Below are 21,436 nucleotides of genomic sequence, written 5' to 3'. Positions count from 1 at the left end.
TTGTACTGTCAGGGAATGTCCTAAAACTATGGAATCACTTTGTCTGATAGCTAGTGCGGTGGCTGCAACTGACTTGAGGCATGCAGGCAACGCCTGGGCGACTGGATCTAATGTGCTAGAAAAATAAGCACAGGGCTTGTATTGTCCTGCTTGATCTTGTGTAAGAACAGATAATGCTGTACCTTCACGTTCAGTAACGAAAAGTGTAAAAGGCTTACTGTAGTTCGGTGTAGCTAGAACTGGAGCTTGGCATAGGGCTTTCTTTAACTCGTTGAAACTAAGTGTATGTTCAGATGTCCAAGGGAGGACAGTCGATACGGCTGCCTCCTGTGTCGTTAACTGTATCAGTGGCTTGGCTAGAAATGCATACTGGGGAATCCATTGTCTACAATAAGAAGTAAGGCCGATAAAGGCACGTACCTCCTTCTGGGTTCTGGGCTGGGGAAGACTCGCTATTAACTGGATGCGGTCGGGTGTCAACTGCCTACCCCTCTTGGACAGCAAGTGTCCTAAGTATACCACTTGCTGGACACAGAATTGAAGCTTCGAAGGTGACACCTTGTGCCCCATCTCGGCTAGGAAATACAGAACTGTCAGGGATGCTCGCTCGCAAGCACGTTCAGAACGGGCTGTGATCAGTAGATCATCGACATACTGGAGCAGGGCAGTGTCAGTTGGCATGTGAATGTTGTCTAGTTGTCTCTTGAGTGCTTGACTGTAAATACTAGGACTTTCTGTGAAACCTTGAGGAGCGCGTGTGAACATATAGCTCCTTCCATTTAAACAGAATCCGAAAAGAAACTGGCTGTCTGGATGAATAGGAACACTAAAAAATGCATTCTTAAGGTCTATGACAGTGAAGAACGTAGCTTCAGAATCAATGGCTGTTAATAGGGAAGAGATATCTGGGACAACTGGGTACTGAGGAATAATACATTTGTTAAGTTCTCGTAAGTCAATCACTAATCGATATACTGGGGGTGCATTTGGATCAGTACGTTTCATGACTGGAATGATCGGAGAATTGCATACATTGGAGTCAGTTTCTACAACTACTCCTTGAGCCATGAGCTCGTCAATAATTTTGGATAAGGCTGCTACAGCCTCAGGTGGCAATCTGTACTGTCTGATTCGGGGTAACACTACACCTGGCTTGAGAGTCACACGATAGGGTGTGATTTGCATGTAACCTACATCAGTTGGACCTTGCGCCCATAAATGCTGCGGAACATTAGACAATCTGGAATCAAAATCTCGTAATACATAGTGACCCTTAAAGTCACGTAGGAACAGACGTATTCCCTCTGGGGAACAGCAAATAACTGCACCTAACTCTTTCAGTGTCTTAATGCCTAACAGATTTTCTGGACATGACTTAGTAAGTAACAGATCAGTAGTGCGGGACAATGGACCTACTTCTAGAGTAACTGGCTTTGATATCTCGTTAACTATTGGCTTTCCTGAAAATCCAAGGGAAACATTTCTTGAGCCTGAGAGCGGAGCCCCTGGAACTTCGGCGTGACTAATTGTGGTCCTACTTGCCCCTGTATCGATCAAAAACTTTCTGTCTTTCCCTAATACTTGACTGTGAACATAGGGACCTTCTTGATCTACAGGTATCTCGATGAGAGGCAAGCCTACCTCCCTCTCTAGGCTGTTTCATGAATATGGCTGATACTCTGGATACTCAGACTGTGCATACTGGTACATCTGCGATGTGACATGTTGTGTTGCAGCAATAGGCTGCGGTACTGTAACTGTCTGTTGTGCATTCTGTGACTGAGGAATCTGTGAAACTTGTTCTTGTCTCGGCGGACGTGGTCTTTCTTTAGTCTTACCAGTAGCTATGTTGTGTTTCAGAACTGCACACTCGTTTATAAAATGACCTGGCTGTTTACAATAATTGCAGTTCCCTTTAACGGGAGCTGCAGGATGACTGGCTTGATTCGGACCCCTCTTCTGACTGTCTTGAGGAACAGATTGTGCAACTAGTACTTTCATTTTCGTATCTTTCATACGTTTTCTCTCGTGTTCTTGCTCTTCCCTAATTCTATTCTGGTGATACTGGAGCATCTGGAGCATCTGGGACGGAGTATTTGCTTGCCAGGTGCTTTCGACTTTCAAAACTCGATTTTTAATTTGTGGACTTGAATTCTCGACTAATTTAGTAACGAAAAGGTGAGGGTATGACTCACTACTTGTCTTGAGACCACTGTTAATACTAAAACATTTTTCAAATCTAGAATAAAAATCACTAATATCTTCGTCTTGTTTCTGTTTACAGGCTGAGATTGCATCCCAGTCTTCTTTTCTAGTTGTCAATAATCTGGATAAAACTTGAATCAATAATTCAGGTAATTCTTTACATTTATCTCCAAGACCGGTACCTGGTACTCGTGCCTTGTCTTCAGCTTCTAGAGCTGTCCAATCGATCTTTTTCTCTCCCACCTCCCATTCTTTTTCCTTTAACTTTTCATACACCCCTGCGGGTAACAGGACCTTTAACATTTTAATGATATCTGGGTAAGTGTATTCTCCCATACGGAGCATGTCTTTTAATTCTCTATGGAACCCCGCTGGATCTTTGTCATGACAGGGAATTAATTTCTTCATTTCAAGAAGTTCCATCTTTGATATTGGAGTGTATACAAACACTCGTTGCATTTCGCCACCCGTCCCTCTGACTGGGTGGACTTCTCGTAACGGATTCTGTCTGTCTATGTAAAACGGTTTACTTTCTGGGGGTGAGACATGAACAAAATGCGGGTTCAAGAACGTTCTATATTTGTGACGCTGTTCTAGAATGACACTAATTAAATCGGTACCTAGACCTCTCCATTTGTACTGGAGTAACTCGTTCAGGACATCATGTAACGGGCCTGGATCAGAGTGTTGACCCTCATACAGAGTAATGAGGTGCTGGATCATATACATTCCCACCAGTCGCTGCTCGGCTGGGGGCAGTTTCAGAAACATTTGTGCCACTATTTCGTCTGGAAAAGTGGTAGAATCAGTAATCCATCGGACTGCTGATCGGGCTAGTTCTTGTTCATGCATGGTACTTAATTCACTATAACCGATTCGTGATTTCAGAATGTGATCGGTAGCTTGAAATACTTGTTCTAGAGAACCTTGTTCTGGAGCTGGATGATGGAAAATAGACTTGTGTTCTAGGCGTAAATGGCGATCTGGAAATCTAGATTTTCCTACATACGCTATTCTGGCGGGATTCTCGTCTTCCTCTTCAGGATCAGAGATACTTTCTTTCTCGCTTACTTGTGCTGCTTTACGTTGTTCGTGTATCTTTATTATCTCTTTACGGATTTTCTTGTACATACTCTCCATAGCACCGACGGTCTTGTGCTTACCCTCGGCTATATTATCACTCCACCTTGTCAGGATTCTCATTTCGGCGGAATCTTTAGACGGGTAGTCTTGTTCTCTTATTAGACAATTGATCAGGAACTTTAATATCATGAGCTGGATCTCGGCTTTCCTTTGAGACATAGTCTCGCTAATACTTTCTGGATCATCCCCTGTACGGATGAAACGATATATTCTGTCTAGATCTTCTTTCATATTCGGTAAGGTGACTAGATACTCGGCCACCTTTCTTACGCGAAATGAATATAAAACCATATTATCCTCGCCTGGGACTGGATCATAGCAACATTCGGCAAGGGATTTTCTTATTTCCGCAACAGACTGATACCTAGGCGTACGCTGTGATGCTTGTGCATGTAATTCGGCTAACGTTAAACGCTTGTGTGGCGGCGGGGTTTGAGGAGGACCTCCTCCTGCAGCCCCTAAACTGGAGTCGTCTACTGAGGCTCTACGTCCTGGCAGAGTGGGAAATGGAAATGTAGGCTGGACTTGTATGACGGGCTGGACCGGGGGTACCGTAACAGGTACTCCGGTGTCTGGAAGAGCGGGAAGCGCCTGATTTACAGGGACTGGCGGAGCGCGAACAGGATTTGCATATTCGGGGACTGTGTCGTCCAAATAGGACGAAATAAAAATATCAGCTGCGGTCGGTTTGTGACGTAGCTTGGTCGGAACTAATGGTGGCGGGAAATTACTGGATGCCTCTGGGGTCGCTTTTGGCAAGCCCTCGGCAAGAAGAGGATACATACCCTTAATGAGGGCATGCCTCTGTCTGTCTGACTGTTCGGCTTTGACTCGTTCACCTATCTCGATTAATTCTCTTTCTTGGGCTCGTTCTTGGGATTCTCTACTTAACTCTGACTTTCTGACTTCCTTTTCCGTTCTTTTATGCGCTTCTTTACGCCATAACTCGATGGCATCTTTCTGTGACTGTCTGGCTTTCTTTTTCCATAATGCTTCTTCTACTCGCATGATACATTCGGCATCCCATGTACCCGATACGGGCCATCTATACTTTTCTTCTAACTGTTTGGTATACTCTACCCATAAATCTAGATACAATATGGCGCTTATGCCATGTTTCTGATACATAAAGTGACCTGGACTGTCCCTAGGCGGAACAGGAACTGCTGCTTCCAGCAGACCCTTTCTAGTTTTTAACTGACGTAACTTGGAAAATATAGGCATGACTGAACTGTAATCTAGACACAATACAATACACAATAAAAACACGAAATCACATCACACTCATACCACAACATTAAAATACATAAAGAACATTATAAATAACAGTTCGAACAGAATATTACCTGAAATACTGAGAACAGAAATACAAGAATTTTCTCGAGAACGGAACAGACTAGAGTTACTGGATGCACTGCTATAACAGTACGGAACATACCGGTCCCATAAAGGAACGCCTCAAGACCCGTATCCACCTAGGTGAACACTTCGTTTGTGAGTCTGGGCACCACCAACCCACGGACCAGGAGTCAATTTAGATTGGTCCTGTCTAGATACTACCCCAGCAATGGTACTCACCGGGCAGCACGGAACGGAAGGCCTTGGACGGAACTGGACTGCTACGACGACGAACTTCGGACTTCAGTTACGGGTGGGCCTCCGGATACCTCGGACCTTGGACTCTCGGCTTGGGCTCTGGTCGGGACTCGCCGCGTTCCTCCACCGTCTCGTTCGGATGCTGGACCGCCTCCTCCGTCTCCTCCGTGGGCCTGAGGGATACTTGGAGCAGAAATATCTGCCAGTGCACGGTATGGTTCCGTCACGACTGCAGAGGGTCAGGGGGTCGGCGTGGCTTCACCGACGCGTGGGGAAAGGGCAAGTCCCTGTTCGGGCGCCATTATGTGGTAAATAAATAAATAATACCCTATTTTTGACTAGGCATATAGCATAACAGATAGCTCAATAAATAAGAGTCAAGATTCGAGGTAGTAGGAGTTTCTGCAGGTTTATTACAGCATAAGGACAGGATCAGGACAACCTGCATAGGATGACCCAGCAGGGGAAAAGAGGCCCAGCAGCTGCTGGGGCTTGGTCTGGGATGAGCGCGCTAACTTTTAATAATAATACATGAACTTATATACATAGCGCAAACACATAGCATTACATTGCAGTAGGCGTAGCAGTGGGTGGAGCAGAAGGCGTGACGCGTAGCAGTCGCGAAAGATAACAGTAAAAGTATGTGTAACTGGGCGTGTACATAGACATGTGGTGCAAACGTAACAGAATATGTCATGAATGGGGCGGAAACATAGGAGGGGGCTACCTAAGGAGCCGGGACCTCTAACCTAATGGTGCGCGCAAACTGGCAATGACGTATCACTAGGAGAAGCTGGGGGCTATGAACTCTGTGCTAGGAGCAGAGACTAAAGTCTGGAGGGTCGGAGCGACATGTACCTAAACCCTATCTGGTATCTGATGTTTAGGGAACATGTTGATATAAACTAGAAGTCATGAGGGGAAAAGCTAACTTGATTCTAAGACTGGACCATGCATTATTCTACATGTAGTGCGTGATGAAGAATACTAAATGACCATTAAATACAGTATTTCTCTAACATGGAGACGAGAAGGCTAGACAATGACGGAAACTATTGATGCAGTTCAGTAGCTTAGGAATGCAGAGAAGGAGGACTGAACTGATAGCTGGAACTATAACATACTTTTGGCAGACTCAGAGGCAGAGCCAGGCTGCACCGGGCACTGCGAGGCAGGAAGTAAGTGAAGGGTCGAGGATACAGGTGGGGGCTGTATCGCTCCTCAGCGAGGCTTTTAGGAGACAGGAGCTGAATCTGATGTCCAGGCCCTGTTGAGGCCTGGAAACGGGGACTTTATAATGGAATAACGTGCACACTGAGAAACGTGGCAACGTAACTTTACATAGGCCTGATATTCGTAGTATTCACGAGGACTGGAAACTGGCATACTAGAGGTGGACACAACTGTAATTGCGTCATTAATCGGACATGGGGAATAACATATGCATATTGGTCATGCACACATAACATATGATGGATGAGGCGTAGGGACACAGAACATGGCAAAATTTACTTTTCCACAAGACTTCACACAATAGTGATTGGACATTGTTGAAATTCTATGCCTTGGAAACAATTCTCCCACATGAAAGGGGAGGTGACAGAGAAAAAACTTTGAGATGTAGAGAATCGCGTCAAATCCTAAATTTCAGGACGATGACCCCAAGGGGGCTCAATCAGAGTGAAGAACTACATGTACATTTGTGACGCGTGAGAATATAACAGTGGGACAGTTTGGGTTATCAAAAATATGATTTGAATGACAGTATACAATATTCATGATGAACTTTATTATCCAAGAGGGGACTTTAAATGATTTGTATTAAGTATTTGGTTGCATTCAACATCCAATGAGAGATGGCTCTGGCCACATGTATAAATGAAAGTAAGGTAGTGTGTAACAAATGAAGGGTGAATAGTACAACAAACCTGACAAACGCCCACTAGAGGGCGGATAATTTCTTTCTAAGTAATGATGAGATAGCGCGAAGTTAGCACAATATAAGATACAATCTGTATCATGTTAATTGGTTTGATAAATGTAGTGCTTCAGAGCCCACTGGGGGGCACAACAATGTATTGTTGATGAAATGATCGAAGATATGTGAATTAACCACAATAGGATACACACTCACAAAAACGTAATACATAATGTACTGAAACATGCTCACAATGAATGCATACAAAAATATTCAATACATAACGTGATATTGTAGTTTTTGAAACAGCTAAAAACTACAATCGCCAGGTCACTTCCGATTGTGATACAGGAAGTGAGGTGTTGTAAAGGAATTTGTTTGGCGTTTTACCCTGTAGAAATAGGAGGGGTCAGAACGAATCTAATGTTTAACCGTGAGCAAGCTGCGTGTGGGAGCAGCGAAACGCGTCGGTTTTGTGACTGATTAGCTGATATTATGAAAATAAACTAAAAATTGGAAAACTTTGAGAACCTTTGTGAGTGCGGATTCAATCCCTCGTTGCGAGGGGGTGTGCGACATAATTAAGGCTGGGCTCAGCTAAGGAGTTCTGCACCGAATCTTGGAGCGCCAGGGGTCTTGCTAACCAGGAGCCATCTCGGAATATATATATATATATATATATATATATATATATATATATATATATATATATATATACACACACACACATACACACACACACACACACAGTGAATGCATGCACATGCTTTTGTGTACCTTTAAGTTACAGTCAGTACATAGTTATGTTTGGTGAGCGGAGTTGAGAGAATAGGATGTTCATACGGTGTTAATGGTACCCCTTAGTGCAGGAGGTCAGGCTGCAAGTGACTTCATTGAGTTCAGTTATGTTACTAAGTATGTTAATTTTTAGTCATAAACTGGGAGCCGGGATGCAAGACTCTTCGGAGTGTGGTAAGGGAGTGGTGGGAAGTAGTTTGCATTGGAGGAATTCGCATCCTGATAAAATAAATGCGATTGTAATGTAGCGATTTGTTTGCAACACTTTGATAACGTATTTTTTTTTCTTTATCTGCTTTTTTAGTGCAGCCAGAAAACAAAGATGTAAAAAATTTATTTTTAAAAAAGGGGGGTGGGGGGAGGAGCATAGCTGTATGCCCAAGAATAAAGGTCTTAATATGCTTTATCTAATTACTTATGGTTTTGCATTGCTTGCAAAAACGCAAATATGTGGTGTTAGTGTGAAGACATGTTTGAGTGTGTTAAAGCCTTTTCTAAACTTGCAGTTTTCAAACCCTTTTCTAAACTTGCAGTTTTCAGGTGACAATTTATTTTGAATACTAATGATTTTTACAATGAATATAGTCATAACCGATGGCAATGTTGCACTTGCAAATATTTTATTTGGAAGTTTAGATCTGGGTTTCAGTTATGCAACATTTTCAAAGAGACATCATTTTATTAAAACGGATGCTATTTGTTGTTCTATTCATGTTGCTCCTGCTCATTACCCCTCCTAATCAATGTCCCTGTGCGTGTCTTTTCTCCTCTCAGTTTTTGCAGAGCACAGAACACTGTGACGCAATTGGTGATTTTTGTTCTTCAAGAGCGTGTATTGTGAATTAAACTTTCTTTGTGTTCCTAATGTAACTTTCTGAAGTACAGTTCAGTTGGAAGTTCAGATGCAGGCATGCTAGCATAGTCGTGTACGAGTCTGATAGAAAATGTTCCATATTGTGCTGTACAGATCCAGACTGCACTGTTGTGATGAGGCTAATGGAAGATATCCTCTGCTTTAGCAAAGGATTGGTGCTATTTGTGTAACGATGATCATTATGATTTGTCCAATATATGTGATCACTAGTCATGCCATGCTGAATTTGCACTTTTTCGCTTATTACTTATGCATAAGTCATGTCCAGGTACAAGACCCTGCTCCAGTTTGCAGTGGCTTTCACGCTGCTAGAATATGCATGGATAGGAACGTTGTAGGTTATTATTATTATTATTATTATTATTAGTACACACGTTTTGAGGATAGCGTGGTATTTTGTGGTCTATATTGTGCAATCTAGTGTGGCTCTGCTTCATAAGAGAGTAGTGTACTGTACTATTAGTGAGTAGGGAGCTTTGTTACATTGAGTATGTAGATTTTGGCCCTGTCTAAGAGTGAATGTGAAGCTTCCGTTTAGACGCCTCTAGTGTTCTGTGTGAAGGTTTTCCTAATGTCATCTGAGAGAGGGCTTGGCATACTGGCACCATTGCTCTAAGTATGTTAAGCGTTTAACTCCATTCGAGGGTAGGTGAAATAAAGTGTCACGAGCGTGAAGCAACTTACTTTTTTGCATTATTACTGGCTTTTCAGCTTCAGTTCCTATGCTTCTTCTTCAATCCCGAATAAACCACCAAATTAAGGGCACCTGAAACAAAACACTCTCTCAACAACAATCCAGTGGCTGACAACACACAACATTATTCAATTCTACTTAACAGGAAAGACTAAACAGGCTCATAATAAAACATACCTACCTGCTTATACATAGCATAAACACAAAACAGCAACACCACAGGATTTAATACCAACATAATGAAAATACAAAACGGTCGGATACACAAGATGCGGGACCGATGACGGACCACAACAAACCCACACTGATGACTAACCGCATATACACAACACAAAGTAAACCCACATTACAGTAGAAGACACACAGGCGTACTCATCGGAAGCTTGCATCCTTTCGCTTCAGTCCGAATCAACAAAAGCAAAGTTCGAAATTGCTTCCAGAATGAGCCACCAATCGCACTCAATGTTTAATTAAGAGAGTCCTTTTAACTTTTTTGCTCGCTTTACGGGCTCCACTCAGCCTACAAGACAACTTTTCAGAATTAAACTTTAGTTTATCGAACATTGGTCCTTACCTCCCAACAGACGACTTTCACCCCCGATTGGCTTTGCGCTCTCTTATTCCACAAGCAAATGACGTTCACCTCGCAAATGGTAAAAATCAGAAAGAAAATAGGTTTTTAAATTGATTGACAGCCTAAATAGGTCTAAGGCGGGTCTTTGTGACTGAATATCCCTGTAAACTCTGCAATTGGTTAGAAAAAAAAAAATGACCCGCCCCAAACTAGACGGCCCGTCAGCACCAAAAAAAACACTGCAGATGACGAACCGGAAGAAATTGGCTTGGTACACCGCCATGGCCGCCCTTTTAGATTGGGCTCTTAGGGCGGCGCATTCTGTGACGTGTTCTCGTCAGTGTTCTGCATTACCTTTGCCTCGGAATCGTTCCATGACCCGGAAGTAGAGGTTGAGGTTGTGGCTGCCCGAGAGGAGGAGGATGCCTCTGCCCGTTCAGGTGTTCAACCTGCAGGTGAGCAGCGATGAGCCCGCGGAAGAGTACCGTCATCCGTCCATGCTTCATTTGATATGGTTGACTCTTGGAAATGCCCCATGTAAATTAACTCCGGACTTCTGCCATAGTCAAACCTCTAGATGCCTACCTACTCCTTCTCGTTCCGCATATCTGCTCAACATCGGATACCCATACGCCGTAGCATGATAATAATACCATTAATTATTTAAAGGCTTGAACGCCGTACATTTTGAAGTGTTATATACATTTATCGTTTATTAGTGTTATGTACCGATTCCGGGTATAGAGTACACGTGCGTTATTTATTCTAATTATTGATATAGCGCCTTAACACAATATAAGGATATAAAAACGCTTTACAAAGTTGGTTACCGACGCAGAGGACACACACACACACACACACACACACACACACACACACATTATATATATATATATATCCCAATCTTCCCAAATGCCCCAACATATAAGGGACTAAGGACCATGTAAATCTCAGTATACACTCCCATGTGTAGGGCACATACACCCAACTATTAACGTCCTTCAACTTTACTTTTCTTGACACGTTTCCAGCGGTGCCCAGGAGAGTTCTCTTAGACTACAAAGAACACAGCTATTTCTGCAGTATGAAAAGCTTTAGACATGACTAAAAGGCGCCTTGTATCTACACATGCGTATTTTTGCACTTAGTAGAAAATACTTCTTTGAATAATTACTCTAATCCTGATCTGGAAAGTGGGGAGAATTCTCCTCATCTGAATCTTTCGTTCTGTATCTCGTCTCTATAATCTATTATTTTTGTCAGAGAAATTCCCTGATGGATGTGACTCGGAGAATACCTTATTCTTTCTGGGGATGATTATTCTGATATGGTCATTCGTGGATTTTTGGGGAAGTCATCTTGTCACCTATTCTTAGCGGTTTAATTCCCCCGTCCTATGATGAAGAGGTTAATCAACTGCTTTTTTGGCACCCAAGCTGAGGATTAACGCAATGGTACTTAATGAGCTTGGCCAGGGATTGGGCTCTCGTACAGGTTAATTACAAAAGACGAAAAAGAGGGACCACACAGATTGATATGTATAAGGAGCCCCGGATACCCTAATGCCTCCACTTCTTACCGTGTAAAAAGTTAATTAATGCCTAGCGATTCTTCTTACATCCTTCTCAAAGTTCCTATCCACTTATGTGCAGCACCAGACTTCTGCAGGTAGCCACCTGCATTCTTAATTCTGCATGCATAATGTCCTAACATAACTACTGTGCCTAAACTAATATACACAATATTTGGCTTGGATGTCGCCTTTTTAGTCCAAACTCACAACATCTTGTCTTAAATGCTGAACCAGAGTCTGGACTCAGCTTTCTTTTTATGGATTAGCCCCTTTTACCCGTCCCTTTAACGTCTAATCTACACAATGCACCCTGCCTTTGTGCCTCTAGCAGTGAGCATGTATTTACCTCGACAAGTGACCGTAGAGTATCATTATACTTCATCATATAGCGACATTATACTATCTTAAGGGAGAAAAGAACGTTATAATAAATAGCATCACAGTTTAAACGCTAGATAACTGTCTTGTGTGCACACAGTCTTAATGCATCGTGTGGTGTAGCTGATCACAACTGAGTTACTTCTGAAAAGAGTACATCTTAACTTATTCATGTGTCAGTTAAAGATGTTTGTCCATCTGCTTAAGGGTTGCACTCATAACTTCTTAATAGTTTATTAAAAACATTAAGTATTGACTATTGAAGTAGCCCCGCCTGGCAATCCCTGCTCTGAAGTCTTTATTGTTGATTGTCCTGGCGAGACCATACAATTTGTACGTCCCCCACAAACGCCATTGCTGGGCTTTCCTTTCCAGTTTCCTTGATGAAGCTTTATTTTCTCAGAAAAATTAGCTAAATATACTGCTCCTATTTTCACACACAAAATGGGGCTATACATTTAGCGACGAGAAAATCAGAGAGAAAACTGCATGTAAGTGTCCACTATTAGTTTAGTTTACCATAGGTATTTAATAAAGAACAGCATATAACCTAAGGTGTGTTGGTACTGAAACAATAAATACTCAAAGGGAGAATATTACGAAAACATAGATGTTTTGAGTTTCTTTCTTGAATGCAGACACAGGAGGTATTATTTTAGTTCTAATGGCAAGTTATTCCATCACCAGTGAACCAGCATAGAACACGATTTACCTCCATAGCAGGGTTTGTTAAAATGGAATACGTTTTTAATAGCTTTGACGAGGCTGCCCATCAAGTACATGTAGGGATTTACCTATAAAACTGCGGTCTCAAGAACTCTGGGGGCTTTTCAAACAAAAATTTGTGTATTGGACACAAGTTTTTAAAGGGGATTCTATTATGAATGGGCAGCCAGTCTAACTTGTCAAGAATTGATTTGGCCTGTAGTATAGCAAGGCACTGACCTAGCAAGCCTAGGAGATTGGTTTTGGGCTGCTTGAAATCTTTGTATCAAATGTTTTGAATATGTCAAGATGAAGCAAATTGTAATAGTACAATCTGGAGCCTATTATCACAGCTTATGCTGTTTTTCTGCCCTTCGTGGTAAAAAAAGAGGGTGCATTGATCTGTGCTTGTGCATATGCAGAGTATAAGGGGAGACGACTGCCATGATCTGAGCGCTTGTTTCGAGTCTAAGTTAATTCCAAGGCTTTTGATGCTGGATCTTGGTTAGATGAAGGAACCGAGAGTAGTTAAATAGCTTACAGGAGTTAGAAAGAGAGGACCACTAACCAACCAAGGGGATAGGGTAAAATATATTTAATTTATTAAATATGAAATTAAAAAACACAAAAACGTAACGTGTATGATAGAAATCTTTCGACAGAAAATCTGAGGCATATGTTCTGACACATTGGATTTTAGAAAGACGATTATATGTGGCTCTAATATCTGATGCTGTATCTTGAGGGATGCCAATTATTTTGATCTTTTTAATTGTAAGATACATTTTGCCCGTGTCATATATTGTATGATTTTGTGTTTTATGTGTTGTTAATTCTAATAGCTTACAGGATTCCAGAAGGGTCTTGCTACCATTAATACCTCTTTTTTTTCCAAATTAATTTTCTACCAATTTATCCATCCAACTTTTCACGTTACAAAGACAGTATTTGAGAATGTCCTGCTAAGTTGAGTGTCCTCTGTATAAGTGTAACGGTTGCTCTAAAACGTCTGATTAGGTTAGCTGGGGTAAAACATAATCAATAAACAGGTGAGGAGAGAGCATGGATCTTCTGAGGAACTTCGGTATTTATAATAAATGGAGGAGATATATATGATTGTTGAGGATGACGCTTTGGGATAGATCTCTCAGGAAGAATGAAGTATAATAAAGGAGTTCCCTCAATCCTGCAACTGGCAAGTCTAGAAATAAGAATATTATCAACAGTATCAAACACTGCAGATAAAGTCAAACAAAGTCAGAGCAGTCAACCCTGTTATAGTTGGAACAAGAATAGGGCTATAATTGGGCATAATTTCAGGATTTAGGCTAGACTCTTTCTGAGTGGGTTTGACCATGCCTGCTTTGATCTCATTTCGAACTATACCAGAACTCAGAGAAAGGTTAACAGTTCGAAGTGTGACCTTTTATTTATTCTGGCACTTCAGTATACAATTTGTTTTATGAGTTAGTTTGAAATAAGAACCCAATTTATAGTTGCTGATCAATTGGTGTAGAGTGTGAAGTGATATATTATGGAACTGATTCTGAGAATATAGGAAAGTTTTCTCATGCCCAGTATTGTTAATGAAAGTTGAAGAAGTATCATGAATAGCAGTGCATATTTGGTTTATTTTGTCTATAAAGTAGCAAGTTAATTATTGAACATTTGAGTGTACATCGATCCAGGTGACAAATTTGAGATTTCATCAGTAATTTTAAGTTTCTTTTTGGCAGCAGCTGTACGGCTGGTATAAAACTCATTATGGGTAGCTTGGGTAGCTTGAATACTTTTTTTAAATAAGACAGTAATTCATTTTTATGAAGTTATTTCAGTTCAGGAGAGCAATGGGATCACCAGTTTTATTCAGCTAGTCTGACCTCAAGGTTTAACTCGTCTATTGTTTCTATAAACCATGGTGACGATTTATATTTATTCTTTGTTGGAAATCAGTGCTATTGTATCTGCATTTAAAGTCAACCAATGAATATATTCAGAGTAACTTGAAGTGGGGACACTCAAGTACCGGAGGGCAGGAAATTGGTTCTGTCAAAAGATTTTAACTGACTTTGTGCCAATATCTGGACCTGATCTGTAGGTTAGGAACTATCCTAGGTTTCTGCACATTTGTAAGTGCAAATGCATTATGGAAATATTTTGTCAAGGCAAGTGGATGAAGCAATATGGAGTGAATTTGTTGCGCATGAGCTGATAATGTGTGTAAGTTTTGATCCACAGTGTGAGTGGGTGCAGTAGTTAATTGATTCAAACTGCAGCTGTTGTAATGAGTCATCAGAATTCTTTATTCGGTTTATGTAAAACATTAAAGAACATGAAACATAAAATCCAGCAATGTAGAATAACACATAGTCACAATTCAAACAAATAAACCTGATTAAATATATATTTAAAATTCCCAAGTTAAGACTTAATAAAGTGACGTGCAACATTGTTATTTCCCAAGCATATTTCTCAGTCTAACTGCCGCCAAGATAAACTTAGGAGCCATCATGCAGATATAATCAGATTGTAACAATTGCAGGTACAACAAAACTGGTCTACACTTTCTTATATTCAAAGACCTAAGCGGTGGGATAAGGTATTGTTTTTTAGGCATGGCATACAGTTGACAAAAGAACATAAATGCAGCATGGATTGATTTATTTGACATTGAGTCACATGGGCATGGCTCCAGAGCCGAATCATTATATCTGCAATATGAGACTAATAAATGTGCTATATTAAATCTGGATCCAAGCAAATAACAAGCATTTACAATGCAACGGTTTCGCCTTTGGAAAGTTGGAGCTATTGGTTTTTGTAAATGACATTTTATATTTATATATCGTTATTGGCATTGTCAATAACAATATATAAATATAAAATGTCATTTACAAAACCAATAGCTCCAACTTTCCAAATGCGAAACCTATTGGAACCCACGGACCTAAACACATACAAACAGCAATGGGCAACATAGGCATTCATGATAGCGAAGCGTAATATCGTCCAATTGTGGGGAGCTAGCCAGCCGCCCCAGATTGAGAAATGGAGGAAGATTTAGACTGGTGTATCTTTAGGGAGAGGTCAGTCTATTCTGCTAGGGGATGCCCGAGGAAGTGGGGTAAGGTCTGGGAGGCTTGGAATCATTACAGGGGAGATGTCTGTGCCGCGCCAGCATGTCATGAGGATGTGGAGGCGCATGAGTCCGCTTGAATCACTAACTGTCATAACAGTGTTATATCTTGACTGTACGGAATGTCATTGAGAATCTCAGGAAAATTATGCGTATGTCACCTGATGTGTTTCTTTGTTGATTTTTGTTTAATAAAAAGAAATAAAAAAAAAAACGTATTAGTCATTCTGGGTCCAGACACCAAAAGGTGCTCAATAATTTAATTAGCAGCAGCAGAACAGTATGCAAATGTTGGGATTTGGGAAGCCTATTTAGAAAAGGCATGGATCACAGAAAATAGACTGACCTCAGAAAAATAAAACAGAGGAGAAAAACATGAATGTTGCCTCTCTTTGCTCCTTTTTAAACTGTTAGCAATGGATTACCAAAACATCAAAGGCAATCCATATTTCATAGAAATACAAAAGGTCAACGCACATAAGATTCTTTTTGCAGATAATGTATATATAAGATTGAGAAACTATGTAGAACAGGCATAACTGTTGTGGCTATTCAGTCTACAAAAATTATAGGGTCAATATCAAATAACAATTTTGCACAATTTCACAAAGGTGCAAACCTCCAAATGAAAATCAGATTTAGATAGATTAGTATATAAAATAACGATGCTTTACATTTTAGAGAACACTATTAAAAATACAATTTCTGAATTTTACACCAGCGCAAGAATACATACATAAAATATATTCCAAACGGAATTTATTTTGGAAATGTTATTAAACATGTTTTTATTAAGTTGATAATAAGTCTCTTAGGTTAAGCAAACCTGTGTCTATATAATTTGGACATATAGTAACAGAGGACAAATCCTTCTGAACTGTTAAGAGAGCACTAAAACCATAAAGACCCGATCATCCAATGAGTAAGTGTGGCTAACACCAGGAAAACCACAGTGTCTTAAATGCTAAAGCAAGATTTGCTTTTCTCCTGCGTACTGGTGATCTGTGGTAAACCACCTATTTGTGAAACATGTGAAATAAGAAAGTATACCAAGTGAAAAGAGGCAAAAACTCATTCAACCATCTGAAAAAGTACAGTCTTCCAGACAATTATCGAACTTCATTTAAGGATACTCCAAGTTACACGCATCAATAAATAAAAAACGGAGCCGTGCTCCATATATAAAAGCATTACTGGCGATTACGCTTAAGGGGATTTGGGAGATAAGTTCTACTTTTTACAGCCAGCCAAACTGTAACTAATGAATAAATGCCCTGCAGACCTAGTTTTAGAACCTGACACAGAAACTAGTGATTAGAAATTGCGTAATTTATTATAAATATATTGCAACACAAACAGAAATATGCAGAATGGTTGCCGCTCAGTTCGCTTCGATTACAACATGCTGACATTAGCACTCGGACCTAACAGGATTTATTCACACTGTCCAGCAGAACCCCAAACTCTTCATTTCTAACAGCGCTCTTAAGATCGCCCTAACAACTCGCAAATGTAATTTCCATTGTCCCGTGCACACTAACTTCTAGCATAGCCTATTACACATTTCAAGTATTCCCAGCAACCACACTGCCCACACTCACTTCCAATACTCTTATGTCTAGTATCAGTCACACTTCCGTCAAACTCTGTGACCACATTTCCAGCTACACCCAAAACACCAACATCTCGTACCCACCCTCCCAGAGCATTCGCAGGGCCCTCATTTCTCGAATCCTCGTATCTTCTTAGTCCGGAAGCTTGTGCGTCTATTATTCTGGCTGTACGGAAACCTGAGTAGCACACACACTTCCATAATTTACTTCTCAAAAGCGATCCATAAATCCTACAACCACGCTCCGAACATTTCCATGAGGCTACACTTACTTTGCACAACAGGACCCCACTTTCAGAAATATTTATGTTCACTCTTCCAACCTGTTCTGCAACCATATTCCTGTATCCTTTGTGTCCATACATCCTCTATCAATTACTTCGAACAGAATCCACACCACCAGCATCTTTTGCACCCAGGCCAAGCAGTGCTCACCCCAAGCATTCCAAGCCCCACACTCCGCCCCGGCCCGCCCAGCCCCATTTAGCGCACTAAACCCGTTCCCGCACGATGTTCTACCCCAAAAGCCCCACAGCTCTTAGGACGACGCTTCGATCTGTCAGTTTGCTCACAATTCCTGCAGACCCCGCGTTCACATTTACATCATCATCTAAGTCCGTTATGTACCGATTCTCACTGAATCCTACAAACCATTTTCTTTGAGTCCACACTGATCGCAGTCCGTGCGCAATTCCAGCATTGCCTACATCCCCATGTTGTGCATTCACTATAATCACACTTTCCAAAGCATCCGTAACCACACCTTATCCACCCGCTCTATTGCTACAGTTGCCTCATCCCACACCGATACTTTATGCGTCCTACAGTTGTCTCTTTACCAACACTACTTTACTCACTTAAAAAATACCTTAGTGACCCTGTAGTTAGACCCAGAACCTGTTTTTAAATGAAGCCAGGCATATTCTGAGCAGTCAGATTTTATACAGTTGCACAGATTGTATTCCTTCTGTTGAAGTTGCAGTAATGTATATCATTCAACAGCCCTGCATGACTCATTAACTTGCAATGAACATGCCCTTATGAAAATTAGGTCCTGGTTCCAAAAGCACCCTTTTCGCTTCTCTGTGACATATTCAGCGGTCTTGATATAAAGCGCCCCTCCCCCAAGTCTAGACAACATGCACTCTCGGTCACTACATTGGTACATCACTAATCTCTCCACAAGCCTTTCGCTCTATTCTATACAAAACACCCCTCCCCAAGTCTGCACATCGTTAAAAACGACCACCTGTCCGCTACTCACGCGGATCGTCCGAGAATTCAGTCTGCTCGGGGTCCGTTATTCATCTTTTGTACGGATGACATTTGTCCGTAATTCCAGTACTTCCGGTTCACACGGGAGCCAATCCCACGGCTGAACATATTATGGGGGTCGCCTGGTAGAGGGAGGGACTCCTGATGTGTAAGGTGACCCAGGATTGCAGTATTGGGGGCAACTCAGCCAATCCTAGCGCACTACATAGAATTACGAAGTGTTCATTCGCTGTGCAGTCCGCACGTGCCTCTTAGTGTGTAAACACTGTCCCATCTGTCACCAGGTAGCTGGCGGGCGCCTTGTGGCTTGGAGCAGACGGCCAGGCTGTGGGTGGCGAATGACCTGCGGTAAGTCGTCCAGGAACCAGCCAGTGAACTTGAGTTGGCCGGTGATAGTTTGTCTCGGTCCGGGCATTCCCAACTGATTCAGTTAATTACGGATATCAGGGAAAGTTGAGGCTAAGATAGGGTGACCAGATTTTCTAAATTAAAAACCGGGACGGGCATAAACACTTCCGGCCGGCCGCGAAGGGATTGGCCGGCCGGCCAGGTACTTCCGGGTCGCCGCGGGCAGCGCGGCGGCCCTCGCTAGGCAGGCAGGCGGGCAGAAATCGCGAGGTGGGCACTCGCTGGGGGCGTGAGAGGACACGGACGGCGGGAGGGGGCGGGAGGGGGCGGGAGAGGACACGAACGGCGGGAGGGGGGCGGGAGAGGACACGGACGGCGGGAGAGGACACGGACGGCGGGAAACGTGCACAGGACAGCAAGGGGGGCGGAAAGGCACACGGAGGGGGCGGGAATGTACAGCGCATCTGAATTCACTTTCAGTGAAAGGGGAGGGAACGGGAAAAAACGTAACTCCGCCCTGGGAAAAAATCTCCGGAACGCCCCCGAATCTGGTCCAGCCTTGATGGACAGATCCGGCACTCAATGGCTAGCCTCCATTTATGGAGCTAACCAATGAGAGCCGGGGGACGTTCCAGGAGTCCTTATTGACGACATAGGATTTCACCTGCGCTGAAGAGCTGCGCAGAGCGCAGCCTTCGGCAGGCGAAACCCAAAAACGCTGCTGATGGTGCGGAAAAAAGTTCAAATATAGTTTCATGCAATCAGTGGTTACTGTTAGATGATGGGTAATCATACTCTTTTTTTTTTCTTTCTAAATTTGTGACTTTCCTTTCTTCCTTCCTTCCATGGAGTAAAACTCAGCTTTTCGTTTTTTTTTTTATAAGGGGCTCATATCATGTGGTCTGGATAAACATTCCGGCCTCACCAGTAAAGTAAATTGGTCCCTAATATAGTGCAAACATGGTACACGTTGGGCATGATCCAGTTGAAGTTTGTCATGGTTCAGGAGAATTTCCTGCTTGGACCAAATAGAGTGCCACAACAGAAGAGAAGCTAATCTGACACTACCCTTAAGGTATGATAAGCCCAGCTCAGTATGGCAAGCACAAACGGGTACGCTGATGGGGACGGCTAAAAGTATCATCAGGAACAAGTTTCCCCTACCCTGTAGGCATGAAATATTTGCATGCCCCCATATTCCTGCTCCATATGTAAAGACAGAACAGCACCAGGCTTTATAGATGTTAATTATAGCAACAAAGGGTTTTGATCCCAACTTCCCCGCAAACCTAAAGATTGCTTCAATAGTTTTATCAAATTGTGACTATAAGGCTTGTAATATGTAACCATGAACATTTCGGATCAAAGTGTACTGCCAAAATAAGTGATTGGCAGTACATTTAGGAGTTTAACTCCATTAATAAACGAAGATTTCAAATTTGGTGGATGCCCACAGACCATGGTATGTGACTTTCTAATGTTATTTGAGAGACCAAGATCACTCATAAATTATACAAATGTATTTAATAGCCTCTGCAGGCCCATAGCTGTTCTCAAGATTAATACAGTCATCTGCATGTAGCAGTGCAGGAATACTTCTAGACCCCGCCCTCAGCACATCTGCCTCCACAAGTGATAGGCTAGCATCCAAACTGTTAATGTACAGGCAAAAAAGAAATAGGGTAAGAACGCAGCGCTGTCTTGCCCCACAATTAATCTTAATTGGTGGGGTACATTCACCATTGTACCCATACATGATGCAGCCAGTCACATCCTCATGTAACTTTGCTAGAACTCGACCAATGGGGCGTTTTCCCCCAGTGTTTACATTTTCACCGCCAGTTGTCCTCTATTAACAGTCAGATGCTGGACTCAAGTTCATAAACACTAAATGCAGGCCTACATTAGCCAGCATGTATTTTCTGATCATTAGATGTAAGTTCAAACATTGCTCGATGGTTCTGAGACCCTTCCTGAAGTAATACTAGACTGGAGGAAAAAACTACCCTTTTCCGTGACCCAGCCCTCTAGCTGATCCAAAAGAATCCTGCGGAGTGTTTTTGTTGTAGTGTCCCTTAGACATTGGTTGGTGGCACCGAGGGTCAGCTCGATCACCTTTCTTAAAGATCAGTACTATGATGGACTTTAACCATGTCTTCGGTGGTCCGGTGACCAAAGCACTCCTTAAGACGTTCACAATTATAGGGGCTCATACATAGATATGCCCTTTAAAAGATCGATTGGTACCCCATCCAGGCCAGGAGCCTTGTTTCCTGTGTTACTTTTTATGGTTTAAAACTTTTTATTGATGTGTGCATAGCAGAAATATCGTGCTTTGGTTATCACAAATCAGTAACAATAAACAGTCCCCGTAACCTACCCACCTCCCCAGTACTCGCTACAGAAAAAACGGGTCATAGTAGCAGCATAGGGAATTCAACATTACGTGTTCAGTTGTCTCTCATTGCCAGGTTGGGGGGAGGTACCCTTTAATCTGAGAATGTGTAAGTTTTTGGGGCAGGTAAGCTCCTGGAATTCTGTAAATAGGAGTGTGAGAAATGGGCACCATATCTCTCCAAGTGAAGCCTTAGAAGTGGAGAGAGATGA

The 21,436-nt window shown here is 42.1% G+C and overlaps 2 protein-coding genes across 5 annotated transcripts in view; one reads left to right on the top strand and one right to left on the bottom strand.

The window, feature by feature from the left end:
• RFNG (RFNG O-fucosylpeptide 3-beta-N-acetylglucosaminyltransferase) overlaps positions 1-10,045 on the bottom strand; it is a 139,571-nt gene extending 129,526 nt beyond the window's left edge. The window contains exons 1-2 of one of the 2 annotated variants that reach the window (XM_078653773.1): positions 9,803-10,012; positions 9,219-9,300 (exon numbers count right to left, since the gene is read on the bottom strand). The gene's annotated coding sequence lies outside the window, so the exon portion shown is untranslated. Of the gene's footprint in view, positions 1-9,218; positions 9,301-9,802 lie in introns of both variants that reach the window. The other variant, XM_078653772.1, reaches the window with a different exon arrangement.
• Positions 10,046-10,108: 63 nt separating this feature from the next.
• The window catches only part of GPS1 (G protein pathway suppressor 1), a 253,101-nt gene continuing 241,773 nt past the window's right edge, over positions 10,109-21,436 (top strand). The window contains exon 1 of one of the 3 annotated variants that reach the window (XM_078653771.1): positions 10,109-10,257. In XM_078653771.1, coding sequence (XP_078509897.1) covers positions 10,225-10,257 — 33 coding nt within the window. In that variant the 5' untranslated portion in view covers positions 10,109-10,224. The remainder of the gene's footprint in view (positions 10,258-21,436) is intronic. The other 2 variants (XM_078653769.1, XM_078653770.1) reach the window with 2 other exon arrangements.

Source organism: Lissotriton helveticus, chromosome 7 (genome assembly GCF_964261635.1).
Source record: "Lissotriton helveticus chromosome 7, aLisHel1.1, whole genome shotgun sequence".
Lineage (NCBI taxonomy): Eukaryota > Metazoa > Chordata > Amphibia > Caudata > Salamandridae > Lissotriton > Lissotriton helveticus.
This window is presented reverse-complemented; position numbering and strand designations above follow the sequence as displayed.